This window comes from Sciurus vulgaris (genome assembly GCF_902686455.1).
Source record: "Sciurus vulgaris genome assembly, chromosome: 1".
NCBI classification, from domain to species: Eukaryota; Metazoa; Chordata; class Mammalia; order Rodentia; family Sciuridae; genus Sciurus; species Sciurus vulgaris.
In genome coordinates this window covers 169,399,160-169,418,085 of record NC_136461.1, presented here as the reverse complement: position 1 = coordinate 169,418,085, position 18,926 = coordinate 169,399,160, and the positions used below count along the sequence as shown (strand labels likewise).

Here is an 18,926-nt window from a genome sequence, read left to right as displayed (position 1 = left end):
TAAGTTTAAGAAGAAACTGATATTTTCTATTACTATTCATATCCCTATGTATCCAATACAGCAAGTACTTAATTAGTACTTTTTAAGAGCAGCAGATATTTAATCAATTCTTTTTAAATGAATTTTCAAAAATATAAGCAAGACTTAAAATTCCCCAAATTACGCTATGGAGAATCAAGAATGAGTGGTCAAACATTACAATGACATATTTTTAATGAAGAATGAAACTTCTTCAAATCTACAATCTTTAAAAATAAAACCTTTTTTATCATGTACAATACAGATTGATCATCCTTAATCCAAAAATTTGAAATCCTACATATTTCAAAATCAGAAACTCTGAGTGCCAACATAATGTCACCAAGTGAAAAATTTCATATCTAACCTCCTGTTATGAGTTGCAGTCAAAATACAAGTGCACTAAATACTGTATAAAATTACCTATAGGTTATGTGTATAAAGTGTATACAAAATATAAATAAATTCTGTTTTCAGACTTGTGTCCCATTCCTAAGTCTATATATACCTCATCATGTATATGTTAAAAAAAAATTCTTTTTAAATCCAACATCTAAAACACCTCTGGTCCTAAGAATTTCAGATAAGGAATACTAAACCGCTATTTACCAATTAATACAACTAATAAAAAAAAAAAAAAAAAAAAAAAAGACCAGTTTTTACTGCTTTAAAAAAAATCTGTAGTTAAATTTTAAAACAGGATATATTAAACAAAGTTATATGAGTTTCTTCTTACTGTTCAGTTTGGGCTTATATCATGCACTATGAATCTCCAAGGAGAAGTCTCTCCCAAGTCTCCTTAACTAATGAACCGTACTCCCCAACATACACATTCCCTATTTAGAGCATGATGTGAGGGCTGAGGGTGTAGCTCAGTGGTAGAGTGATTGCCTGGCATGCATAAGACATTGGGTTTGATCCCCAGCATTACCACAAAAATAAATAAATAAAAGACTGTAAGAGAGCATGCTATCATCTGGGTATTTGTGTTTCCCCCCATTCCAAATTCGTATATTGAAACCTAATCCCCAATGTGATGCTATCTGGAAGTGGGCATTTGGGGGATTAGTGCCTTCATGAAAGAGGCCCCAAAGAGATTCCTCACCTTTTCCTTTTTCTACCTAAGGACACAGCAAAAAGATAGCTGCCTAGAAATAAGAAGCAAGTCTTCACCAGACACTGAATCTGCCAGTGGCTTACCCTGGACATCCAGTCCCAATTTATTAAGTATTACTCTATAACAGTCCAAATGGACTAAGACAGAACTTACTGACCTCAATAAATTTCATTAAAATGATTTTTTTGAATGGAAAGATTTATTTCCTCCCAAAATTTCAAAGATGAAACTCTCAATCAGTGGTTCCTAAATTTACTGTACATATGAAATATCTGGAGACCTTAATAAAATGTAGATTCCAATTCTATGTGGGGCCTGAGAGTCTGCAATTCTGAACAAGCTCCCAGACACTGCCAATGCTTCCGGCCCATACATAGTACTTTGAAAAAACAAGGTTCCTAATGAATGTCTGTTATATCGTCAAACTTTTAGTTGTTCTCAGTTTTGTTATACAACAGAATTACCTGGACACATTTTCTGAAATACTGATACCAGCCACTTCCCATTTCTTCCTGTCAACCCAAGAATCTAAAAAGGAAGGGTATTTTTTGAAAGTTCCCTGGATGATTCCATTGCACATCTGGTATTGAGACCTATTCATCTATATAATAGATTTTGGGGTTTTTTTTGGTACTGGGAATTGACCTAGGGTGTTTAACCACTGAGCCACATCTTCAGCCCTTTTGAATATTTTATTAGAAACAGGGTCTTGCTGAATTGCTAAGTACCTTGCTAAATTGCTGAGACTGGCTTTGAACTCTCAATCCTTCTGCCTCAGCCTCCTGAACTGCTGGGATTACAAGTGTGTGCCACCTCACCCAGCTCTATATAACAGTTTTAAGGAAAAAGTATATGCTACAGTAACAGTTAAATTAACACAGGTATAGTCAGTAATTATTCAGTTAGATGTTTTGGTGGGGTTAAGATAAATCAAAGGTTAAATACATTTAGTTGGCTTAACTCCTTGTTCAAAAACAAGAACAATGATAAAAAATCCAGTTTGAGCTCAAAAATTTAAAAACTCTATAAAGTCAAGTGAACTTTGAAAGCAATAATTCAATGCTGAAACTTCCATAAATTATTTCTAAAATGTGAGCTATCAAAACAACTAAAAGGCAGACTAAACTCCTTAAGATTTCATTGTTATTAAAAGTCCCTGTAGGGATTCAGCTTGACCTGACTAGAGCCATCTTAAGGCAACCATCCTGACTGCTCTTGAATAACCCTGGTCTGTTTTTCCCACAGAATTCTTCAGTACACTATATATAGAGTAATAAGTAGAACTTTTCAATCTGTGGACCCTGGTATTTTAAGTGCCAGGAATGTGCTTAAAGTCCTCTATGTTAATTTGAGACAAACCAGGTACATTCTGGAGTGGATGGACTCACTTTTGCCCTGACCACTACATAAGCCCCCTCCTTCTGCTCCATATCACAAAGATCTACCTGCCTTGCTGCTGCCCAAAACAAACTCCTATACATAAGTCCCCTAATAAATTGTACTCTGTGCAATCTTGGATCTGCCTGCCTCTTTCTTTGGTTTCATGACATCTTGCAGCCAGTTTTCATACACTCAGACCAGGTTTTTCCAGAACAGTCCTTAATAAGTTAATTGCACAAGGAAAGTACTCTCATAGTTCCTATTCTATAAAAAATAGTTACATATTTTACAATTCATATTGTGACTGTGTTCTCAAAAGATTCTATAGAATTTTTTTCTAACAGTCATAAAAGAGCATTCATCATACTTATCACACATGTATTTTGGCTCCATAGGAAATGCAATACTGAGCCAGGTGAACTGTAATTTCAGAGCCAGCCTCAGCAACTTAGGAGGCTCTAAGCAACTTATTGAGACCCTGTCTCAAAAATACAAAAGGCTGGAGATGTAGTTCAGTGGTAAAGAGCCTCTGAGTTCAACACCCAGTACCAGAAACAAACAAACAAACAAAAAATTTTATACACTAAAATGCCTTTCATATGCTCAAAATTCTTTGTTCTTACCTGCCTGTTAGAAAACCAGAATTTCCGTTCATGGTAAGCTGATAAGTAGAGAGCATACATCATACCACTAGTAACTGCTGCAAGACAGCCAATGAAAATCTTTGCAAAGCGCTGAAATAATACATCTGAAAAAAACACATTAAAGGTAATCAAAAGATAGTGTGTACCTTTTGTTATGATGTGATGAAAATGACATTCTAAGTCAATAGTTTCTTTCTAAAAACTCATAACCCCCATCTAATCATAAAAAAAAATCAGATAAAATCCAATAAAGGAATATCCTACAACATACCTAACTAGTATTCCTAAAAACAGTTAAGATCATCAAAAACAAGAAAAGTCTAAGGAATTGTCACAGACAAGAGGAGGCTAACAAGACATGACAACTAAATGCAAGGTAGAATCCTATATGGGATCCTGAAAAAGAAAAATGACATTAGGTAAAAATTAAGGAAATCCAAATAAATTGTAGAATTGTTAACAATAATGTACCAATATTGTTTCATTAATTTTAACAAATGTACATTAATGCAAAATGTTAAGAATAAGGTGAACTCCAGGTATGGGAAGGGTGAAATATTAGAACTTTATACTCAGCTCAATTCTTTTGTAATCTAAACTGGTTTTAAAAATTATACAGGGCTGGGGAGATAGCTTAGTCGGTAGAGTGCTTGCCTTGCATGCACAAGGCCCTGGGTTCAATCCCCAGCACCACAAAAAAAAAAAAAAAAAAAAAAAAAAATTATACATTACAAGATGAAAAAGTTCTGGAGATCTGGTTCACGAGGTAACTACTTAACACTATAGAACCATGACTTTAAAATGATTAAGATAGTAAATATATTAACATCCATTAATTTAATAAAAGAAAAAGGTGGGCTGGGGTTGTGGCTCAATGGTAGAGTGCTTTCCTTGCATGTGTGAGGCACTGGATTAAATTCTCAGCACCACATATAAATAAATAATAAAAGGTTCATCAGCAACTAAAAAAATTTTTAAAAAATAAGGAATTTATTATCCAATATCTAAAGAATACAGATTCTTTCAGAACTACTCTTGAAACATTTTACTGATATACTTTTTTCCTATTGAGAAATTTTTCTTTAATAATAACTTATATACAATAAGCCGGGTGTGCTGGTACATGCCTGTAATCCCAGTGACTTGGAAGGCTGAGGCAGGAGGATTCCAAGTTCAAAGTCAGCCCCAGCAATACATTGAGGCCCTAAGTAACTCAGCAAGACTCTGTCTCTAAATAAAATATAAAAATGGGCAGTGGATGTGGCTCAGTGTGGTAAAGTGCCCTGGGTTCAATCCCCTGTACCAAACAACATCAACAACAACAACAATAATAATAACATATATTATAAACAACAGAGCCCCCCCCCTTTTTTTTTTACCATCGAGGATTAAACGCGGGGCACTTTACCACTGAGCTAAATCCGCGGCCCCTTTTTAAATTCTGAGATGGCGTCTCATTAAGTTGCTTAGGGTCTTGCCAAATTGCTAACAGTGGTCTCAAACCTGTAATACTGCCTCAGTCGCCCAAGTTGCTGATATTACAGGCATGTGATACTGCAATGGGCTAAGCTACAGCCCTAGTGTATAATTCAATGAGTTTTGATGACTATGTTTTAAAAAGTCAAATGTTGAGGACACAGCATAAAACACACTGGAATTTTGTAGAGACAATTCAGTCCTACTATAGCCATTAAGTACCTAAGGGCTTAAAACCCAGTGTTCTGTTACTCAATGACCTATGAGTTTGCACAAATGAACTTCTTGATTTACTTGATTAGCTAAACAAAAATCCTGGGTTTGAAGCTGGGCGCAGTGGTACATACTTGTTGTTCCTGCTACTCAGGAGGCTGAAGCAGGAGGATTACAAGTTCAACGTCAACCTCAGCATTTTTAAACAGACAATTTATAATCTCGTCTGAAAATAAAAAATAAAAAGGGCTAGAAATATAGCTTGGAGGCAAAATACCCCTGGTTTCAATCTCCAGTAACAAGAGAAAAAAAAGCAAAACACTTAGGGTTAGCTCTGTGGTTGCCTAGCATGTGTGAGGCCCTGGGTATGATCCCAGAATCACAAAAAATAAATAATTAAAATTAAAAAAAAAAAAAAAACAACCTTAGCTCTTCTCTGTTATTTCTCAAACAAAATAATCAATTAGATGTCACTAAATTAAAAAGAATCATATCTAAATGTTTAAGAAATACTACCCAATAAATATATCACAGAAGATATAAACAGGTGATCAACAAATACATGAAAAAGTGCTCATCATCCCTAGTAATTAGAGAAAAGCAAATTAAAACCACCCTAAGATTTCATCTAATTCCAATTAGAATGGCTATTATCAAGAACATAAGCAGTAATAAATGTAGGCAAGGATGTTGGGGGAAAAGGCACACTTGTATATGGCTGGTAGAGTTGCAAATTGGTGCAGTCCCTCTGGAAAGCAGTAGGGAGATGCCTCAGAACACTTGGAATGTTCCCACCATTTGAACCAGAAATCCCACTCCTCAGTTTATACTGAAAGATCTTAAAATCTGCAAACTACAGTGATGCAGCCACATCAATGTTCAGAGCAGCTCAATTCACAATAGCTAGATTGTGGAACCAACCGAGATCCCCTTCAACTGATGAATGGATACAGAAACTGTGGTATATATATATAAATACACAATGGAATATTACTAAGCCATAAAGAAGAATAAAATTATGGCATTTGCTGGTAAATGAATGAAGTTGGAAAATATCATGCTAAATGAAATAGGCCAATCCCAAAAAACCAAAGGCCAGATGTTTTCTCTGATAAGTGGAAGATGATATATAACGAGGTGGGGTGGCGGGGAGGGGAGAGAAGAAGGAACTTTGGATGGTGTAGAGGAAAAGATGGTGAGAGGGGGTGGGGGACGAAAAGACAGTAGAATGAAACAGACAGTATTACCCTATGTATATGTATGATTACATGAATGGTGTGAATCTACATTGTGTACAACCATAGAAATGAAAAGTTGTACCCCATTTGTGTACAATGAATCAAAATGCAGTCTGTAAAAATAAAAAAAAAATTAAAAAAATTTTTAAAAAGCTCTAGGCACTGGAAATTATCTTTAAAAATAACCATTTTAATTAAAAAATTGAAAAGTAAAGGATCTGGTTTCAATTAAATTGATAGTCATAAACCAGCCAAATCAGATAACAGCTATGCCATTTCCTTCATTTGTAAAATGCTGATCAAGCATAGGAAAAGAAAAATGATGATATGTCAACATCAATATAACTGAGCACCAATAAACAATATTTAATGTACAGTAAAAATAAATGAATTTATACAGAAAAAAAGATAAGCAGTACTTACACCAAAAAATATTTTGTTTTGATCCTGGGGAGCAAACCCAGGGCCCCCTGTACATTCAAAGCATGTGCTCTTTCACTGAGCCACATCCCCACTCCTTATGCCAGAAATTTAAAAGTTCTAGCCAATGAAATTATGGATGCATTTTATTTTTATTGTTCTTTTCTCCATGGTTCACATTTACTACCCTATGTATATTCAGGGCAAAATACTACTTTTTAGTAGATCTCCAGATTTATTTAATTTTCTTATATTGTATTTTCCAAATTTTTAAGTGACTATTTGTCAGCTTTACCACAGTAAAAAAGCAACCTCAAACCATCAGTGCCTTCCAAAACAAAGGCATGCTGGGTGTGGTGGTGCACATCTGCAAACCCAGAGGCTCAGGAAACTGAGGCAGGAGGAACACAGGTTTCAAAGTCAGACAGCAATTTAGCGAGGCTGTAAGCAATCTAGGGAGACCCTCTCTCAAAATAAATAAATAAAGGGGGCAAGGGATATGGCTCAGTGGCAGTGGTTAAGTACCCTTGATTTCAATACCTGATACCAAAAAACAAAACAAAACAAAAAAATGCCAAACATGGTGGTACATGCCTATAATCCCAAAGGATAGGGAGGCTGAGGCAGGAGGATAGTAAGTTCAAAGCCAGCTTCAGAAACTTGGCCCTGCTCTAAGCAACTTAGTGAGACCCTGTCTTAAAATAAAAAATAAAATAAAATAAAAAGGGTTGGAGATGTGGTTCAGTGGTTAAGCCCTTCTGGGTTCAATTCCCAATACCAAAATAAATAAATAAATAAATAAAACCTAAAGGGTAATGGTCCTTTCTAATCTAGGTTAACAGTCTTTGACAGAACAATCCCCAAAATTTAATCAGGCCAGGGCATAGTGAAGCACACCTATAGTACCATCTACTGCAGGAGGCTGAGGGAGGAACATCATTTAAGCCCAGGAGTTTGAAGCCAGCTGAGCAACAGAACAAGTAAGATTCTGTCTATAAAGCAAATTAAAAATATACAACAACAGTAATAATAAAATATTATCAGGCCGTTCTTTTCTTAGGTGTTTAAGAGAAATGAAAACAAGGGGCTGGGGTTGCAGCTCAGTGGTAGAGTGCTTGCCTGGTACATGTGGCAATGGGTTCGATCCTCAGCACCACATAAAAATAAATAAATAAATAAAGAGAAATGAAAACATATGTCCACCAAGAGACTTATTAAGAATGTTCAAAGCAATCATGAACTTCATCTGGAAGAAAAAGAGACCTCAAATAGCCAAACAATCCTGAGCAGAAAAAATGAAGCAGGAGGTATCACAATACCAGACCTTAAACTATACTACAGAGCAATAGTAACAAAAAAGGCATGGTATTGGCACCAAAACAGACAGGCAGACCAATGGTACAGAACAGAAGACACAGAGACAAACCCACATAAATACAGTTACCTCATACTAGACAAAGGAGCCAAAAACATACAATGGAGAAAAGACAGCTCTTCAACAAATGGTGCTGGCAAAACTGGAAAATGAAATTAAACCCCTATCTCTCACCCTGAACAAAACTCAACTCAAAATGGATCAAGGACTTAGGAATTAGACCAGAGACCCTGCACCAAATAGAAGACAAAGTAGGCTTCATCATGTTGGCTTAGGATTAGAGTTCCTTAACAAGACTCTCAAAGCATAAGAAATCAAAGCAAGAATTAATAAATGGGAAGGATTCAAACTAAAAAGCTTTTTCTCAGCAAAGGATACAATCAATAATGTGAAAAGAGAGCCTACAGAGTACGAGAAAATCTTTTCCACATGCATTTCAGATAGAGCACTAATCTCCAAAATTTATAGAGAACTTACAAAACTTTATACCAAAAATACAAAGAACCCAATCAATAAATGGGCCAAGGAACTGGACAGACACTTTACAGAAGAAGATATACAGGTGGTTAATAAATATATGAAAAGGTGTTCAACATCTCTAGTAATTACAGAAATGCAAATTAAAACAACTCTAAGATTTCATCTTACTCCAATTAGAATGGCTGTTATCAAGAACACAAGCAATAACAGATGTTGGTGAGGATGTGGGGAAAAAGGCATACTTTTACATTGCTGGTGGGAGTGCAAATTGGTGCAGCCACTCTGGAAAGCAGTATGAAGACCCCTCAGAAAACTTGGAATGAACCCACCTTTTGACCCAGTTATCCCACTCCTCAGTTTTTACCCAAAGGACTTAAAATTAGCATACTACAATAACACAGCCACATCAATGTTTATGGCAGCTTAATTCACAATAGCTAGGTTGTAGAACAGACCTAGATGACCTTCAACAGATGAACAGATAAAGAAGCTGTGGTATATATACACAATGAAATATTACTTAGCCATAAAGAATAATAATATGGCATTTGCAGATACATGATGGAATTGGAAAATATCATGCTAAGTGAAATAAGCCAATCCCAAAAGACATATGTTTTCCCTAATAAGTGGATGATGATATAATGGGGGGTTTTGGGGGTGGGGGGTGAGATAAGAACAGAAGAACTTTAGATTACTTAGAGGGAGATGGGGGGGCAGTAATGAAAAATGATGGAATGAGACAGTCATCATTACCCTATGTACATGTATGATTACACAAATGATATGAATCTACATTGTGCACAACTACAGAAACAAAAAGATGTACCCCTTTTGTATACAATGAATCAAAATGCAGTCTGTAAAAATAAAAAAAATAATTAAAAAAAGATGTTAAATGACTTTAAAAAAAAAAGAATATTCACAGTATCAGTATTTATAATAAATACAAGAAATAACCCAAATGTTGAACAAAAGCAAAATGGAGAAATAAAAAAGGTCTATTCAAACAATCAAATACTTCTAATCAATAAAAAGGAATGAACTATTGATATTCATAATACGGATGACTTCAATAAATAAATAAATTATATATATTTTTGGTGCTGGAGATTAAACCCAGAGCCTCTAACATACTAAGCTTGTCTACCACTGAGCTATATCCTCAGTCTTAAAATGATTATTGTTTTTTAAATTTATTTTTATTATAAACAAATGGGATACATGTTTTTTCTGTTTGTACATGGAGTAACAGCACACCATTTGTGTAATCATATATTTACATAGGGTAACGATGTTTGATTCATTCTGTTATTTTTTCCTTCCCCCCACCCCCCCACCCCTTTTCCCTCTATACAGTCCCTCCTTCCTCCATCCTTGCCTGCCTCCCACCCCCCATTATGTGTCATCATCTGCTTATCAGAGAGATCATTCGTCCTTTGGTTTTCTGAGACTGGCTTATTAAAATGATTATATTTTCAAAGAATGATATACTGGGTTAAATGAAACAATTCAGACACCAAGGTTTACATGCTGTATGATTCCATTTACAATGAAGTTTCAGAACATGCAAAATTAATTATTCAATACTGAAAAATATCAGAACAGTGGTTGTTTTGCAGATGAAAGAAGAATTTACCAGGGGCACAAAGAAACTTTCTGGGATAATGGAAATGTTCCATAGCTTGTTTTGGTAATATTTAAATGTTAAAACTCATTTTATTAGCTTGGTGTGGTAAAGTATGCCTATAATCCCAGCAAGTCAGAAAGCTGAGGCAGGAGGATGGCAAGTTCAAGGCCAGACTGGGCAACTTAGCAAGACCCTGTCTCAAAATAAAATGTAAAGGGCTGGAGCTGTGGTTCAGTGGCTCACTTTCCAGCACTGGGTTTGATCCTCAGCACCACAAAATAAATGAAGACATATGTTCATTTACAACTAAAATATAATTAATTAATTAATTAAATACAATTTTAAAAGGGCTGCAGATGTATCTTAGGGATAAATCACTTGCCTAGCCTATGTGAGGCTCTGGGTTCAATCCTAGGAACTACAAACAAATTAAAAAAAAAAAATTTTTTAAACCTTATTTAATTAAACACCTAAAATTCTATACATTTAATTGTATGTTGATTATATCTCAATTTAAAAAATTAACCTGGGAGTATAACTCTGATAGAACATGTGCTGTGCATGTGCAAGGCTCGGGGTTCAATTCCTAAAACAAAACAAAAATCACTGTATTTGAAAAAAAATTTTGTTGACTTTTTACATACTTAATTCTAGACAGTTCTAGTTCCAACTGTACCCACATTTTTTTTTTCTAGATACGCCTAGACAAGCTTAATGATCCTTAGATTGAGCTTGTCAAACTCTTGTGGGACAACATTCATAGTTCTTCTCTGCATCCAATCAAAAGGATTTAGTTAAGAAACACCTTCATCCATTTATACATTTTAACAACATGTGCAACAACCAGGCCCTTGATTGAGCACTCATCTTAACTTTGTTATTCAAACGTATTTCTTTATTTTTGTTTTTTTGGGGGGATGGGAGTACAAGGAATTGAACCCAGGGGCACTTAACCACTGAACTACACCCCTTACTTTTTTATTTTTTATTCTGAGACAGGGTCTCACTACTCACTAAATTGCTTAGGGCCTTAGTAGGATACCGAGGCTGGCCTTTTAATTTGTGATCCTCCTGCCTCAGCCTCCTGAGTCATTGGGATTACAGATGTGTACCACCACACCTGGCTTGATTTTATATTTTATTGGTTAAAAAAGATAAACAGTTCTAACTTCAACAAGTTTGTGAATACTTGGATTCTCAGACTTCCCACTTGCAAATAAGTCAATTCTGCTCTAAACTCATCTCTTTCCTCTAGTCAAATGCAGCTAAAAGTAATCAAGGCACCCTAGTAATATTCTGATCTGCAGTTTGGTTACCCAAAATGATTTTAAAAAATTGGTATTACTAATGCAACATTACAGGAAATAATAGCACCAAATGTTCTGCCACTGTATAGCATGGATCTTTATTTTCCAATTTCCAAAAATAGTTTTCTTGCACCCAGCCCCTAATCAAGATCTATTGGTTGCGATGACCCACTGCCTTCGTCTTACTTGAGTCCACATATATTTATGTTTGTATATGTATTTATGTATATATATTTATATGTGTATATATATATATGTAGACACACGGATTTAACTTTCTAAGGGCAGGAACATGAGTGATCTGTTCAGGCTCTAAGGATGACATATTCTCCAATGCTATCTTCATATATGGAAGATGATAGAAAAGGAATAACTTCCAGGGAGTGAGGTCAAGGACCGTGGAGAACAATGAATTGGAAGCAAATGATTGCCACAATTGGGTCATAATCACAAACATTCCCTGGGTAAGGAAACCTCATTTACTTAGTATAATTTCAGAAACGCTATGAACCAGTGGCTCCCACTCTTCCTTTTAAAGGGAAGCATTTATTTTGGTTATCCTGTCTCTGGACAACATTGTGTATTGAGAGAGGGGGCAGGTACAGAAAAGAGGTAATATAACAGGCCTGAGACTTCTTTCATAAGGGCCTGTTTGTAAGGTAGGTTCTTGGTTAACAACTGGGAACTCAGATATCAAGAAACTTCCCATGATAAGGGTGGTTTACTGTACATACTCCATTTGTACAATGAAGTTTATGCTTTCCTCCTGAGGCTTTAGAATTTTGGTATGCAGCAGGCAGAGGTTACCTACAGAGCAGTCTCCAGTAAAACCAAACAATGAAATAGCTGACAAAATTTAACAAATATCACAATCATTTGACGCTGAAGGAATCAAGTATATCTTCTGTGACTCTATTAGGAGGGGAATTTTGAAATCTTGTGCCTGCTTTCTAGAAGATGTTGCCCATAAGCCTTATCCTTTTGCTAACTTATTATTTACTACAATAAATCACAGATGCACATGCAACTATATACTGCAATCTGTGAGTCCTTCAAGCTAATCACCAAATGTGAGGGTGGTCTTGAGAACCCTTATGCAGAGCAGACAACTTGTCTTTTCAGTTCATAGGTCTTAGGATTAGAATGAGTCATAGCTGGTCCTAATGTAGATAAGACGACCATGGGTTTCAAGACTGATGCTTTAAGGAAATAAATATTGAGTGTCTTCTTTAGAGTAGGAGAAATAGTAAGTGTACTCTGAGAGAATAAAGTCAATTTCTATGACCAAAAAGACAGCATGGTCATTCTTCCCAATTATATTTTTCCTTCCCTATAAAAAGATTACAGAGGTTAGGAATGTAGCTTGGTAGAGCTAAGCATGCACAAGGCCCTGTGTTCAATTGCCAGCAGGACAAAATAAACAGAAAAAGATTATACATTTCTACCTATTACTATCTGACTTGCAATGCTTCCCTGTAATCAGTATTCTTCTGTGTCCCATTGTCTGGATTGACTATGACTTGGTTGGGCCAACAGAATGGGAGAACAAGAGACCATGCCAGTTCTGCAGAAACTTTAAGAGACATCACAGGTTTCTACCTACTTTCCTGCTCTTTTCTCCATCCCAAGAAAAACATGTTCCAAATAGGGGCTGTTCTTTCATGACACATAAAGCTACATTGGCCAACCTGTGGCTACAACCTGTATTATAAATCAGAAATAAAAGTTTGTCATAAGGCAAACATTTTCCCTAATGAAACCTAAACTTAACATTAACCACATACAAAACATATACCACATACAAAGTGTTAACCATATATTTAATCTCAAAGTATGTTCATGTTCTTAAAATACTGAAACATACTTCCTAGTAGAACTATTTTTATAGTAATACAAAAACTCTACATCTACCTAACTTACGTTTTGGAGCTCTTTCAGGAAGAGGAATATCATTGATTTTTTCTTCTTTGGCAGATTCCTTATTTTCTGAAGACTTTGGCTTTTTCCTTTGGCGCAGTTCTATGGTTGGTCCTTAAAATATTGAAGACATTATTGCAATGGATGTATCAATCATCTGTACCCCAAGTTGATTAACTTTTATTATACTAAAGCTAAAGTCACCTATGTGACTTACTGAGACCTATTAATTCCATAGACAACTTTTTTCATAATTATGTTATGTAAAACTGTCTTTAGTACAAAAAAGCTGATATAGGTTCTACCATCACCACCTCCAATGTTTTGAGCGTCCCACTGATAAACCAACAAGCTCATCCTCTTAGATAACGCTATTTTAAAATATCCTAAAATGAGTATAAACTTTTCCAGAATGCCTAACTAGATTATTATTTTAGTTAGCAAATGCATCATGCACAGATTAACAATTTTTTAAAATAAAAATACAATGCACTGATTATAAAACTACACTTTGTGTGTTTTTATTTTTTTTAATAACCCTGAAAGTTCTACAGTGTTTTACAGTGATGAGTAACATCAGCATTATAAAATTACATAGCCCTAGGTTAGAAAATAGGCAGAACCAATAAAGATCCCTGTTATAAGTGTAAGAAGTTCTCAGAAAAATGTCTAAATATTAAACTATCTTCCCTATCTCTTAAAAGAAATGTAATGTACGTGATACTTCCGAAATCAGTAAACTAAATTTCATATTATCTATAATACATACAGATAATAATCTTAACTTCTCAGAATCATGGGGTAGATGACAAGTTCAAAGTCTCTGTCAAGTGTATAATCTATCCAGGAATTGAACACCTTTATTTTTTTGGTACCCAGTGGCGCTTAACCACTGAGCCACATTCCCAGCTCTTTTATTTTTTATGTTAGAGAGGGTCTTGTTAAGTTGCTTAAGGTCTCACTAAGTTGCTGAGGGTGGCTTTGAATTTGATAATCCTGCCTCAGTCTCTCAAGTCACTGGGATTATAGACGTGTGCCACCATGCCCAGCTAGGATGCCATACATTTTTAAGGTGTTATTTAATAACAATTTTTAAAGGAAAAAAACATTATTTTATATTGAATGTAAACACTGACATGTCAATTTTAGTGGCATTAAATTGTGAGGGCAAAAAGTGCAAACTAATAGAGAATTTATTTTATTTTAACCAATCTCTTCAACTTTGTTGTTACACTAACTTTTTGTCTACCATCAAGAAACAAAACTAAATGAATGCAAATTTCATCTCATTCCTTTATATTGGTCTTATAACTTCATAACTCAAAGACAAAGTCACTGATGGGCTATAGCTCAGTGGTAGAATGTTTAGGCCTTGCGTTGGTACCCAAGCATTGAGCCCAAAAGAAACCCCACAAAGTGGGAAAACAGCAAAGGTCAAAGCAATGGACAAACTTGATTATCAGTTCTGATAGGAAAGCTCTGGAATAAAAGCTCAAGTTTCATTCTCAGTAGTTACATTTTTAGCATTGTAAAGAAAAAGCTAAACTAAATGAAGATGACTACATGCCCACAAAAATAATCTGCTATTTCAGAATCTGGTCTAGTTATCTTCATATGAAATAGTAAGGCTATAAATAGGCTCGTGAATGTCCATCCAGACTATACACAGCAATTTCCAAGTGAAGTGTTAACACTGTTCTACTCAAAGTTTATTGCTTCTTTACTCCAATATTTCTTTAAGGAAGTAGAAATATATGTACCCTGACACTCCACTGCATCAAGCAAGTCATATTTTGGAAGATTAGATTCCCGAAGAATGTTTACTTAAGAGAAACATATAGAGAATGAAGAGGATCCAAGTGAATATGGATGATATGCAAAAAAAAGGATATGAATAACATCTAGATACAGTAAAATATACAGGCCAGTCTAATTTTAACAAAATGATAATGTGCGTTTTGAAAACAATTGAGTGCCAAGTAAATGGAAAGTACCCAAAATAATGCCTGATACAAAGAGATGTTTGCTATAAATATTATCATCAAAGCATTACTGTAATAAGTGAGAATTTAATTATTCACTGTTGACTATTATATCCCAGCATCTAACATGGGAGGGGCCCAAATATTTATGGAATTAAACATTGTTGAATGAAACTATGCTTTAATAAAACTGTAAACCACTAACTGTTCCATTTAATTGTTTTGGGTTACCTATAATCCTAAAGCCAAAAATCACTTACATTTTATATCCAAGTAAATTTGACAAAATGGTTATATTCTTTTCATTGGTTCCACAACATATCTATTTAATTAGGTAGAACTCTTAAGTAACTTTTTTGCATAATGTACATTAGACTTTTAAGTATTACAGAATTTTTTTTTCATGTTTTAACTTCAGCATAAACTCAGCATTAATGTCCTCGAGGGAACATACAAGTTAGTTTATCAACCTACTCCCAGAGATTTGCAGCTAGTCAGAAAAACAAAGTACAAAAGGAAATATTACAAATGATAATGTACTGCAACCACAAAAAAAAAAAAAAAAAAGGAAACAAATGGGATTACACTCTTCCTTACCAATCACAAATAGCTTTGGTTTTGAAGCTGTTTGGGGTAGAATGTCTTACATTTAGATTAGTTTTAACCCTGAAAACTCAAGGAAGAGGAGATATGCATGAAGCAAGCATGAGTATTGGGACACGGCAGCAAGTCACAGAGCAATAAACTTCTTAGCCTTAATCTTTATTTTTAATTGCTTTCCACCAAATTCTTCAAGCTTCCCGTCTCACACTCTTGGCTCAAAAAGGCTTAAATCTAAATTAGATCAACTTGTTATCACATTCATAACTCCACTCAACAAGGTAAAAAATCGTGTTTTCCAACTGCATGCAAAATCAATCAAGTGACCTACCTGGTATGCCTGTTTCCGAAATTAGTAGGGGTACGAAGTTATCATGCCAAGAATATTTCCTTATTGCTCTCTTATCATTAGCTAAAAATTTCCTTCCAGTTTTCCACTTTTATCTATAATTTTCTATGAATAAATATTGCAGGCTGAAGTTTCTTGGTAGCTGTCCTGAGGGGGCTTGGAAAGCTCCCAATTCATCTTACCGTGTTTATCCTAAACCCCTGCCTCTCTGTATGCGGGTGGCATGCGTCCCCTCTCACCCTGCGATTTTGTGTTTGTCATGATCCACAAACCCTGATGAGCGCACTCAGGATGAGGGGCATCTGGTTAAACTACTATCACATTTAAACACCCTTTCTGTACCTGATCCCACATCTTCTAAACCAATCAGGTTCCCCACTCCATTAATGATCTGCTCATAACCCTCCAGTCAACCACTCCCCCCACAGCTTTCTCTCTCGCTTCAGACGCCCAACTTTCAGCTCCACCTTTGCTCCCCACTTAGGGAGACGAAACTTCGGGCCATTCACTCTGTTTCTCGCGAATTTCTCCCCAAACTCCCCGGACCCGCTCCTTCCCACCCTCCCCGCGCGGCCGCGGCCACCCGGCGCCCGCAGCCCAGGCCTCCGGGCCCCTCGCCTCCCCGCCCCTTTCCCGAGTCCACTGGCGGCAGCTGGCGCGCTGGACCCCAGAGCCGTCACCTTCTTCCGCCGCCATCGTCTCCGCAGAGACCCAGGTGGCCCTCCGGCTCCCGCGCGGCCCGGAGTCTCACTCCCTCGGCGTCGCGGAACACCCCAGCGGCCCCTGGCCCGCTCCCGGCCGCCGCGCCCCCACTTCCTGACCCGCCCCCCTCCGGTGTCGCGGCCAACCGCGTCCCCCCCGGCGGCCGGGGAACTAGAGTGCCGGGAGCGGCGGGCGGCCGGAGCGTTTCGCTGGGGCGCCTGGGCCTGCGCTGGCAGGAAGGAGCCTCGACGCCGCGGGCGCTGCCTATGGGTGGTGCTGCCGGCCCACCCAGCCCCTCCCGGGGAAAGCGAGGTTACTGACGCCCGCCGCAAACCCTCACTTTGTGCATCAGTTGCAAAACCGTGGGCGAGGACCTGCTTTCCGCGACCTTGTGATTCATTTCTGGGAGTCAGAGACTGTTCTCAGCTTCACCTTTTAAAATCAGCCCGTACAAAGAGGAAACTGAGGTCCAGCATCAAGCCAGTCTTCAATGTAGTCAGAGCTGGAAATGGAACCCAGCACTCCCAACTGCTGTCAGTGCCTGCGGGCTCACCGTGAGCTGAGAGCCCGGCAAAATATTCCAGTTGGTGGTTTGGCATAGCAGACCGCTTGACCATAACAAGAAAGAAGCTTGTACTAATTGACCAAAACGAGTTAAACAAAACATTTGCATGTCATGATATTCAGGAAAACAAAACAGCCCAATTACTATGATTTGTGGAGGAAGGGTGTTGCGTTTAGTATTCCAGAGCAGTGGAAAATAGTTTTAATTTGTATGTCCTCACTTTTTGTATCCGACCTTTTCCAGCAAACACCAGGACCCCAAAAGTTTTCCCCAAAAGTTCAAGGAAGTAAATTTAGGAACTGAGGAAATATCTTCTTGAAGTGGAAGAAGCAAGCACAGAACTAACTGAAGTCATGGGGTAATTATGGATGTTCCTTACTTAGCAGGTAACAGGTCTCCTAAAGAAGCCTTTACTAAGTTAGGGGAGAAGCTATCATTTTTTAATGCTGTGCAAAAACAGTTCCAGGAACTCGTTTTATGTCTTTGATTGTCTGTAAATATGTCTTTTGCCTTCAAACAACATTGAATTAGGAGTTAAAAACAGTGAACCAGAAAAGGCTCCTGGTCAACGCAGAAATGGTGGGCACTGGAAACCACAGGATATGACAGAGCCCTGGGCATTGGTCGTACATACCCCAAAGTCCTGTGTCAAATCAGTTGCGTGAAAGCTACAACATATGAGAAAGCAACATAACAACCCTCAAGGGCTGCTGGTTTCCAAGTCTAGAGTCTCCAAGCGCTATCCTATAGTTTTTTTCATGATCCCTCAAAGTAGACTTAATTGTAAATTCACCTGCTCTGTAGCATAGTGGGAGAAAGAAAAATAAGAAAAGAAAAAAAAAAAAAATCTTTTTCTTTTTTTTTTTTTTGTACTAGGAATTGAAACAAGAGGCTTACCCACTGAGCCACATCCCCAGCACCTTCTCCCATTTAAAAAATTTTTTGAGACAAGATCTCACTAAGGCTGGCTTTGAACTTGTGATCCTCCTGCCTCAACCTCCTGAGTTGCTGGGATTACAGGTTTGCACCCTGAAAAAAATAGCAACTTAAAAGAAGAAATATACCTACTTGGGAGGCTAAAGCAAGAGAATTACAAGTTTGAGGCTAGCCTTAGTAACTTAGTGAGACCCTGAGCAACTTAGCAAGACCCTGACTCAAAAAGGACTAGGAATGTAGCTCAGTGATAGAGCACCCTGGATTCAACCCCAATATAAGCCTCCACCCCACAAAAAAGAGAAAAAGAAACAAATACATAGAGTTTAGAAAATGTAGGAGTACCAAACTGCGCAAGAAAACAAAGACCTGTAATGAAAATTAAAATATTCAAAGACAATGGACTTGAAAGATGCTGGAAACCTACAAGACCTGATAACAAACTGGATGTATTAAATGATGAAGATGATTCATAAGGTTTACATTATTAAAATAATCATGTACGTGTACGTGTGTGTGTGGTGCTAGGGATCAAACCCAGGGTCTCAAACATGCTAGGCAAATGCTCTACCACTGAATT

The 18,926-nt window shown here is 37.0% G+C and overlaps 1 protein-coding gene across 2 annotated transcripts in view; it reads right to left on the bottom strand.

The window, feature by feature from the left end:
* DPY19L4 (dpy-19 like 4) overlaps positions 1-16,964 on the bottom strand; it is a 75,925-nt gene extending 58,961 nt beyond the window's left edge. Inside the window, exons 1-3 of one of the 2 annotated variants that reach the window (XM_079116958.1) lie at positions 16,827-16,964; positions 13,219-13,329; positions 3,139-3,263 (exon numbers count right to left, since the gene is read on the bottom strand). In XM_079116958.1, coding sequence (XP_078973084.1) covers positions 3,139-3,263; positions 13,219-13,329; positions 16,827-16,842 — 252 coding nt within the window. In that variant the 5' untranslated portion in view covers positions 16,843-16,964. Of the gene's footprint in view, positions 1-1,599; positions 1,664-3,138; positions 3,264-13,218; positions 13,330-16,826 lie in introns of those variants that run through there. The other variant, XM_079116959.1, reaches the window with a different exon arrangement.
* Between the last annotated feature and the right edge of the window lie 1,962 nt (positions 16,965-18,926).